Consider the following 10798-nt stretch of genomic DNA (forward strand, 5'->3'; position numbering starts at 1 on the left):
ACCTCTCTTCAGGTTGAACAGGGACATGGGGTCTGTGGGGACCAAGGTCTGGGCGGACAGGATGTGGTCAGACAGGACAATAGAAATAGAATAGAGTATTAACGTTACTGGCCTTGAAGGCCGTTTGTCTAGAGCATACCAGTAGACTACATTGAATAGCATGAGAATTTCAATTCATAAATGGAAATGCATACACTGTGGCCCATATTGGCCTACACATAAAGATGCAGACCAATACCATACAAATAAATTAGTTCTAAGGTCACCTCATCACCAGGTTATTGCACACAGCGCAAAGTAAGTCTGGTCCATCAACAATTCAAAGTTGGCCTTAGTGGGAGTGACCATAGAATTCTATGGGAGTGATTTGTCATGGGGTATTGTGTGTAGATGGGTGAGAGAAAAAATCTATTTAATCCATTTTGAATTCAAGCTGTAGCACAACACAGTTCAGTTTGTGCATATATTATGACGACATTTTGTGACTCTTATGTTCGTTTTGGACTTTTTTTGTTGTTTTTTTGGGCTGTTCGGGCACACAGTGTTTTCTCAAGGCAAGCCGAAGTCGGTAGCCGAAGTCTACTCTGCGTCTGTGATTGGTTAACCGAAGGGATTCTTCAATAGTCGTTGTCATTCAATGAGAGACGACTAATTTTCATGCACATTTTTTCACTTGAGAAATACTGGACCAAACATCTTAGACGTAAAATTACACGCTTAAGATGTCCTCTGCAAAAATGTCGAAATGAATGACAGATTTCTTGAGTTATCGTAGATTAATTCGGGCTATTTTGAGTAAGTGTATACTGGCTACGGTATCTCAAAATGGACAAACAGTATTATTGCCACTTGTTTCTCATTTTCAACCGAAGGTCTTTTTAAGGGAGTATGCTGGCACACTTGCACGGTTAGTCACAAAATGCGGTCATAATATATGCACAAACTGTTCCGAACTGTTTCGGCTGGGAAGCATGCTGACGCCTTTAATATACTCTCCACCATAGAGAACGATAGAGGCCTCTAGTGGCCAAAAGGCTGATTTGGAATGGGTAGCGCCACTTTAACGTATTCAAAGTAGTCAACTGGGTGGGATTCCTATGGATTATTGCCTCGGGCGCTGCCCATGCTGTCACAGATGCGCTATAATGGCAAAGATATAAAGTCCTCTATTTTTATTTTTATAATGACAACATACAGTATCTTGGGATTTTCAGTTCATGAACTAAATTCTAATTGAGTTCATTGTTTAACTGGACCCTTGGTAGGTTTCAAGAGGGCACACAACAGAAAATGTTTTAACACAATTTTGCAATGGAAACCTAATGAGCGTTTTTTTTGGGGGGGGACAAGTCCAGGTAATCCCTCCCTGTTTCAGTCCATTGTCTTCCATTCGATGCCTAATGAACATGACGCTGGTCTTGACGCGGCCTTGTTGTCCGACCAGATGTTTGAAAACGCACTCGGAATTGCAAGGCTGCGATGGCTTTCGTCCACATAGCTTAGTCCTTAGTTACCCTGCACAGTAGGAATATAGAACATCAATCCCTGCTAGGCAGTGAATTAGATTGGATCATAACAGTTCCCAAAAGTATTACCTCGAGATGGGGCCTGTACTTTGCTTCCAAAGCGTACGTGATGGGGGCTGTAAGAGAAGTTTTACATCAGGAATGCAGTACAGTGGCATTTTATATTCTTAATCTCTAATCAAAATCATAACGCAAAGGAGTTTAAGGTGTGAGCTCGACCAAGTTCTATTAGTTGCCTGGCTGAAAACATCTCTCAGCCATGCTGAACACTACTGTGTGTGTAAGGAAAAACAACTTGCCATTTGCAGTCATTTTGTTATTTTCATTTTGACAATGTGAAAGAGCATGCATGCATGCCACAAAATGGTGGCGTCACTTACGTTTGATCTTCCACATCTCGTCAAATGAGAACTACTTTGGTGGCTGGCAGTCTGGACTCCGTGGCCTGGGTATAGGGTGGTAGTGGAGGTGATAGTACGGTCCCAACTCTTCTCTCAACGCTGAACAAAAGAGCTAAGAATAGCCGCATGGTCTCGTCATCCCCAGTTTTGACTGTCCAAGTCCCACCTGACACGCTCATCTTTACAAAGTGGTGCGACGGTCGCCGGTGTCATGTTGCATGGCCCTAACAATGTCAGTCTTTTTATAACTCAATGTAAATGAGCACTGCTAGGATGTGGTGGTTGGTGGATGGGTGTTCACACAAACGTAGAGTTGACTTTGGACAGGCACACCATAGCAGTGAATGGAGAGTGAATGGTGCAAATGGAAGAATCCTGATTTGGAGGAGGTTCCCCCGGGGCTCAATGTTCAGTCAAAGTTATTGACAGCTAGCCTCGTCACAGATCTGTTTGTGCTATCGTGTCAACTACATGTCAACTCCATATTTGGCATGACAATGAGTGACAAAGACTTGACATGAAGCACAGAAAAATCTGGGACCAGACTAAATGATCACTAGTGCATTTGATATGTTTTTTAAAGAAAGTGTAAATCACTTTTTAACGGTGCAATCTGCAATATGTACAGCTGTTCGATGGTAATTTCAATGAGTGATGATACCCACTGATTACATTTCTCCAGCCACGTTCCAGCCACCAAAAAGCAGGGCTGCCATATAGCTGGGGGAAAAAATGAAACAGAATCAGGGATTGTGCCCTTGATAGACCATTAAGAGAAGTTTCAAAATACAGAGTGGCTGCAGATCCAAATTCTCCAGAACCATTTTCCCAACAGCTAAATCCAAAGCTTCTGCTCATGTGTGGGATTCTCTAATTTACGCAGAGTCTCTGCTTTACTTGTTTAATTAATTAATAGCCCAGAGAACGGGCTACTTTGGCAAATTTCTGTGATGAATTGAGAATTATGCTTGTTTAATAAAGTTAAATCAAGACTGAATCACATAATGATAGTTTTCTATATAACAGAACCGAACATAATAGCATATGTTACTGTAAGACAAAAAACACCACCTAATTTCTTATGAGATTTAGGATGATTGTGAGAATGGTAGCATTTTTCTCTCGTGGCCAAAACCCAACAGCGCACCACTAGGCAAAATGTGTTTAAAAAAATAATAATTATACTCTGTTTTTATTGTAGGAACACAAAGAAAATACAAATAAAGTAAAATAAAAGAACAACAAAAAATATCTGGCAGTTACAGAGCACTTCATACCTTCATCATCATATCATCATATTAGTTACATTGACATCTTTGAATTAGACCTTTTCCAAGTACGAAACCCATTTTTCCCAGTATTCTTGAACTCTCTCCTGTTGAGTGCTTAAAGCAAAGGTCATACGCTCCATGTGGTGTATTTCTTCTACAATGTCTATCCATTGTGTCACTGTGGGTAGGGTCTTTTTGTAGCCATTTCCCAGTGACAGCCTTTTTACTTGCTGCCAGTAGGACCTTCAAGAGGTACTTTTCTCTATTGTGTAAGTTATCAGGTATTTCACCCATGTACAAAGAAATGAATGTTTATTCTATGTCAAATCCCATAATTTTTCCAATGTTAGATCTTATTTCTCCCCAGTAAGTTTCGATTGCGGGGCAAGTCCAAAAGATATGAGAGTGGTCCGCCTTCAATAGACCGCATTCTCTCCAACAAGGGTGTAGTGAGCCAGTCTGTTTGGATTTCAGTTTAGGTGTTATGAAGAAACGTAGAACATTCTTCCAACAGAATTCTCTCCATGACCTTGAGTTGGTGGAGATTTGTTGAGTCTCAAATATGTTCAACCATGTTTCATCAGTTATTTCAACATTAAGTTCCTCCTCCCATTTCTTTTTAATATAGTTTGTAGAATGTTTCTTTGAGGATTGAATACCCAAGTACAGATTTGAAATCGTTTTTTTGTTACTCCCCAAGTTGTATGCGTTAGTGAATACTTCGATTAATTTTGGAGGTGCTCGAGGGTGAGTCACTTTTATCTCCCTTAAGAAATAGTGTCGAACTTGTAGGTATCTGTAAAAATCTTGTTTATCCATGCTATGTTCTTTACTTAGGTCCTGGAAGTTATCTTGGTCCCCATTCCTTATAATTGTACTGAATGATGCGATGCCTTTCTGCGTCCATTGTTTCAATCTGCTGTCCTGAGTTGCAGGGATAAAGCTGGGGTCGTATGTGGGCCAACTCAGCAGGTTGATCTCTCTGTCTAAATGATTTTGCTTAACTACCCTAAACCATGTCTTCAGAGAGAAATTAATCCACTGATTTTTGTCTATTGTATATTTCTATTACCATGTCCTTATTTCCCAAAACTGACTGTATGGGTATCTCTGTCAAAGTAGTCTCCATGTCTTTCCATTTGGATTCGTATTCTGAATTGCACCAACACACCAGAGGTCTCAATTGGGCTGACACATAATAATCTTTTAGGTTTGGTAAGGCCATACCCCCACAGTTGTTTGGTAATTGTCATGTTGTATATCTAGTTCTTGGTCTCTTACTGTTCCAGATAAACCTTGATATCCGTTTATCCCTAAACTGTTTAGGTGGGGTTTCTATGGGCAGTGATTGGAACAAATACAGTAACCTCGGCAGGATGTTCATTTTGATTGTTTCAATTCTACGACTAAGATCTAAGGGAAGTGAATTCCACCTCTCTAGGTCATGATATATTTTCTTGTTGATGTGATTGTAATTCATGCAATAAAGTTTGGGTGTATCTTTTGGTAGATATACTCCAAGATATTTAATGGATGAAGAGGTCCAGTGGAAGTTATACCTGATCTTCAGCTCTTCCTGTGGGGTATAATTATATACTAGGGCTTGGGTCTTGTGTACATTAAGCACATACCCTGAATATGTTCCAAATGTTTGTTAAACATCCATCAATCTAGGTAGACTTGAGCCTGGGTCTTTAAGGAATAAGAGAATGTCATCAGCATACATGCATATCTTATGTTCACTGCCTCTTATTGTTATTCCCTCTAAGGTCGAGTCCCGTCTTATTGCCTGTGCTAATGGTTCGAGGTACAAGGAGAAGAGCGTGGGTGAAAGATTACCGCCTTGTCTTGCCACTCGTTCTAAACGTATTGTTTGTTACAAATGTCTATGAATCTTTATTCTAGTGGTCGGACATGAATACAGTGTTTTGATGCACTGTATCACTTCTTTGTTGAAACCAAATCTTTCCATAACTTGAAATAGGTAATCCCATCCCACTGAATCAAATGTTTTTTCTGCATCTAGACTGATTAATATTGCACTTGTCTTATTCTGAGTAATGTGGTCCATGACATGTAGTGTTCTCCTTATATTGTCCTGTGTCTGCCTATTTTGTATGAAACCAGTTTGATCTCCGTCAATCAATTCTGGGATTATGTTCTCCATTCTTTTGGCTATTATTGATGCATATAGTTTATAATCTGTGTTAAGAATTGCGATAGGTCAATATGAACTGCATTCCTTCTTATCTTTACCCTCTTTTGGGATTACAGATATGATGGCCTCTCTCCATGACGGTGGGAGACCCCCCTCCCGTAGAGTCCAGTTGAAATGGGCCTTAAGTAGAGATGTTAGTAGTTCTCTGAAGGTCTTGAACCATTCTGAAGGGAAGCCATCAGGGCCTTAAGTAGAGGTGTTAGTAGTTCTCTGAAGGTCTTGAACCATTCTGAAGGGAAGCCATCAGGGCCTTAAGTAGAGGTGTTAGTAGTTCTCTGAAGGTCTTGAACCATTCTGAAGGGAAGCCATCAGGGCCTTAAGTAGAGGTGTTAGTAGTTCTCTGAAGGTCTTGAACCATTCTGAAGGGAAGCCATCAGGGCCTTAAGTAGAGGTGTTAGTAGTTCTCTGAAGGTCTTGAACCATTCTGAAGGGAAGCCATCAGGGCCTTAAGTAGAGGTGTTAGTAGTTCTCTGAAGGTCTTGAACCATTCTGAAGGGAAGCCATCAGGGCCTTAAGTAGAGGTGTTAGTAGTTCTCTGAAGGTCTTGAACCATTCTGAAGGGAAGCCATCAGGGCCTTAAGTAGAGGTGTTAGTTGTTCTCTGAAGGTCTTGAACCATTCTGAAGGGAAGCCATCAGGGCCTGGAGACTTGTTTACTTTTAGTTGAAATATTCCTTTATTACTTTCTTCGTGGATATTTCTGAAGTTAGTCTATCATTTTGCTCTGTCCCAATTGAGGGGAGATCAAGTGAGTTAAAAAAATGCTCTATTGTCTGTGCATCTGCCTTCTCTGGTTGCTTGTACAGATTTGTGTAATATGATTCAAATGCATTCTGTATTTCATCTAATTTGCATGTGATCTTCTTTGTTTTGGGGTCTTTTATTTTGAAAATGGTATTCTGTGCTTGTTGTTTCCTGAGTCTCCATGCTAGTAATTTGGTTGCCTTTGAGCTTCATAATATCGTTGTTTCAGGAACCTAAGCTTTTTCTCTACTTCTTCCCTATAAATCTGGTCAACATAAGAAGAGAGGATCTTTGTATAAGAGGATCTTTGTATTGACTATGAGATCGTTCTAAGTTTCTTAGGGTTTCCTGTAATTTCAGCAGTTTCTGTGCTTTAATCTTTTTCTTGAGAGATGATGTGGCTATGATCTTTCCTCTAATAACCGCCTTAACTGCATCCCACAATGTAGCAGGAGATACTTCCCCGTTATCGTTATTCTCCAGATAGATGTTCAATTCTGTCTTTATTGATTCCTTGAATGCTGGATCATTCAGCATGCGTGTATTAAGTCTCCATATAGTATTTCTTGGTTTGCTATCAAAGTGTAGAGTAAGGTAAACTCCATTATGATCTGATAAGTTGCTATGCCCGATCCTACAATCCTTAAGCCTGTGTCTATCTGCACTGTACATAAAAAAAATTGTCTAACCTGGAGTATTCAGTGTGGCGGGCTGAGTAAAAAGTATATTCCTTATCGGCCTTGTGGGTGTCACGCCATACATCGAGCAGTCCTAGATCCTGCAGTATCCTATTGATCTTTTTAGCAACTAGACTCATTTTCCTATTTTGATTTGTGCTGTCCAATTTTGAGTTTAGAATTGTGTTAAAATCCCCTCCACAGATAAGAGTGCCAGAGGTTTCTGTGGCAATTAAATCAAACACCATCCCGTAGAAGACCATGTCACTCCCTGGGGGTGTGTATACATTAAATAATGTAACTTCCTTGTTATCCAGTTTACATTTAACAAGTATAAATCTACCCTCCTTGTCTTCTATTTCTGACATACACTCAAAATTAACTGAATTTGGGATCAAGATTGCAACTCCCCTTCTACCCATTTTGTAAGAAGAAAAAAAAGTGTTCCTATATCCCATTTTTTTCTTGAGTTTCTCGTGTTCAGGTGTGGATAAGTGAGTTTCCTGCCAGAATAGTATGTCAACTCTCCCGTTTCATCTTTGCTATTACCTTACTTCTCTTGATGGCACTCCCCAGTCCGTTTACATTGAGACTTATGACCTTAAATTCCCGATGATGCATCGATATAAATAAAATAAAAACCTGTGCACCATATCTGCCTGCTAATCATGAACCTAAAAATGAACGAAAAATCAAAAACGATATTAAAGTAAACCAAAGTGGGAAAATACTTTGGTATTTGGACGCCCATGTCAGAGGGCTCTTGCCTCTGGGGTTTGAGGGGATGAGCCTGTCCGCGGGATGGGCCCCTCACTCAGATATGAAAATGCGTGACGTAATCACAAACAAGACATGGTGGAACAGAAAATAATAAGGGCGCCTATTTTGTCGCTTATACACATCGGTTAAATTACAAGTGAAAACTATATCAGTCATGCGTGCATATCATGAATCCTCCCCTTGATATGCCCTTCTGTCGCCCCGTTGTCAATGTGTCAGTAATCCTTAGCTAATATATATGTTATTAACGTGACGCTACTTAGTGTGTTCATAAAGAACTCATACTTTTGGCTACTCACCCTTGTTCAGCTTTGGGGTAAGATAGGGGAGATATTTTACCTATTGCAATGTCAACTGTAACAACCCAAAGTCTTAACAGCTCGCGGTAACTATTAATTCTGTTAAATCCGATTCAGTGTCTTCCATCTTCCCGTTGGAAATGCCTGAGTCTCTTTCGGATGTGAACGTCCACTCGCCGAGATGGTTTCCCTCTTTCTCCATGACCCTGCTTGTCGACAACGATCCATGGGAGAGCCTGCTCGAGTCTTTCCGCTGGTGATGTCGCCTTTCTCCTGGCGGTATACTCCACTGCGAAGCCCCTTGACTTCAGGTCCTCAGCCGCCTCGTCTGCATGCTCGTATGTAACCGGGCCACCCGCATTTTTGCCGGGAATTGTGTTTGGAAGCGAATACCCTTCTCTTTAAGTGCTTTCCTCATAGGGGTGTATTCTTTCCTTCTTTTCAGTATCTCTCCCGCGTAGTCATGATCAAAGAACACTCGTTGGCCTTGGAAGTTAACAGGCTTTTTCCAGGTTGCATGTAAGACTTTCTCTTTGACTGAGAATTTTAGGAACCGTACTACTATGGATCTTGGTGGGGCGCCGCTGGGGGGTTTTGAGGCCAGAGCACGGTGTGCTCTCTCGATTCCCAGGTCAGTGTCATCTTGAAGTATGTCCACGAATTTGAGCATAGTCTTTTTCTGCGCCCTCTACCACGTTATAAAGTCTAATGTTGTTTCGACGTGAGAAACCTTCGAGTTCTGTCACTTTTGCCTGTAGTATGTGTTGGCTTTTCAGTGACTGTTCAAGTATTTCCTTGATTGCGAAGTTCCATGTGTTCGTTACCCCAATGCGCTGTTCTGCGTCCCCCATTCTTGTAGATATGCTGTGAAGTTCTAATTTATTTTCTTCAAGTTTCTGGTTAATGTCCTTCTTGAACTCATTTAGTTATTTTCTTACATCTTCTCGAAGTTCCTCTCGTAAGCCTGTGAGCGCCTCGCACATTTCCTCCTTCATCACCTCACGAAATGAGGGTTCTTTTGCTGCTGCTATCTTATTTGCGCTAGCATTAGCCATCTCGGGTTCCTCGACGATTATATCTTCTGCTGTCTTGTCACGGGCTGTTGTTGTAGCTCCGCGACCTTTTCCTATTTTCCACTTTTCAATTTTGCGGAAGTTATTATAATGCTCAGAGTAAATATTTGAATTTAGGGGGGGAAATACCCAACCGACGTGCAGTACAAAGTACTAGGCAGCCATTTCCTAAGTTGCGTCACCGGCAGCGGCAAAATGTCTGCTCTAAAATTCGCTCCCTGTACATAATTCAAATGAAACACTGTACTTCGAAACAACACTGTACACAATCCAAGAAGATCTAATGCGTATTCCCATGAAACTTGATTAAGATCAAATGGTTGGCAGGCAGATGCTGCATTGGCATTTCACAGGTCACCCTCCCTTTGAGAAATGTGAAGGGAGGGTGACCACAAAAATTGGTGCTAAAGTAGAGGTAAAGAAACACGTCCAGAACATGATTCGTATCTCCAAGCGGGGCGGTTTCCTTCGGATCTGCAGCCTCAGCCAACAAAATATGCAGCCAATCATTATACATTTATTAATAAATAGCCTTTATTGAATAATGAGAACAGTTGTTTTTAATGCTAAAATAAAATCTATATCAACTTTAGCTTTCTGTGACAACAATACACACATTTACACTCATAAACACTGTTTGGAAGTTAAACTGTGATATACGGATCTGACAATCAGAGGTGGCTGTGACAGTGATATCATATCAGTGAGGTAGGTGCATGCATATATCGGTCCAATCCTCTCCGATCTTCACAGGTGTATCTGTTCCAATAGAGTAAGGCATGCGTATTAATGTATTCAATCGTAGATTCCAAAAGGCTTATACGACTTTCCTGTAAACCATCCCAAACTATTATTGTTCTGTGTAAGATGTCTGCCCTATTACATTTCAAATATTGTCGTAGTTTAATAATTGTTCACGTTTCATGTCCAAATCATCCTAAAGTGTCTGAAATTGCTTATGTAGCTCAATTAAGTTAAACTATTTGATTTGGAACACGAAAAATGCTGATATACGGGATTGTTGTTGGGTCACACATGCTAAAAAGTTAGCATTTAGAGACAGTGGCCTGGGACCCTAAAACAAAGCAGGATTGCTGTATTACCTTGTCTGAAGATAAGGAAACCTATAATGAGGTTAAACTATCCCTTTAAAGGGGAAATCCACATAACAAAGCAGTCAGCCTGGAGAAATGTAACCACTCTCGAATTCATAGACAAAGCTATGAATGCAAGGACGGATCATCCAAGATAACAAAACATTGGAGGACTTATACATTAGTGATATATACTTGTTGATTCTTGAAGAATATAACATATAAATGCCATGAGCTTAGATACACTGTCGTACCCAATCAGAACCCCCAAAACAAGCTTATATTTGGGGTTCTGACGGGGTACAACAGTTTAACTATGAGCTCATGGCATTTATAAAATATATTCTTCACGAATCAACAGGTATATATCACTTATAATATATTTCCAAATTGGATGTAGCAACTGCAGATTGCCCCTTTTTAAAGTTTTGTTGTGGAAATTCATAGTGCTGAGCGAGACTTTGTCATTTCTCAAAACAATCATCTTTATTTAATATAGATTTAATTAGAATGAAGCTGGTCGACCACACACGCCGAAGTGTGTGGTGCAGAGAACTTAACCTTTAATGGTCCCGTGTGGCTCAGTTGGTAGAGCATGGCGCTTGCAACGCCAGGGTTGTGGGTTCAATTCCCACGGGGGGACCAGGATGAATATGTATGAACTTTCCAATTTGTAAGTCGCTCTGGATAAGAGCGTCTGCTAAATGACGTAAATG

The 10798-nt window shown here is 40.5% G+C and overlaps 1 protein-coding gene across 1 annotated transcript in view; it reads right to left on the reverse strand.

Annotated features, from left to right (window-relative positions):
* Positions 1 to 8970, reverse strand: part of zgc:172076 — a 27762-nt gene extending 18792 nt beyond the window's left edge. The window contains exons 1-2 of the mRNA XM_038978946.1: positions 8854 to 8970; positions 1 to 48 (exon numbers count right to left, since the gene is read on the reverse strand). The exon at positions 1 to 48 is cut by the window's left edge and continues 151 nt beyond it. Coding sequence (XP_038834874.1) covers positions 1 to 48; positions 8854 to 8970 — 165 coding nt within the window. The remainder of the gene's footprint in view (positions 49 to 8853) is intronic.
* Positions 8971 to 10798: the final 1828 nt, after the last annotated feature.

This window comes from Salvelinus namaycush, chromosome 39 (genome assembly GCF_016432855.1).
Source record: "Salvelinus namaycush isolate Seneca chromosome 39, SaNama_1.0, whole genome shotgun sequence".
Lineage (NCBI taxonomy): Eukaryota > Metazoa > Chordata > Actinopteri > Salmoniformes > Salmonidae > Salvelinus > Salvelinus namaycush.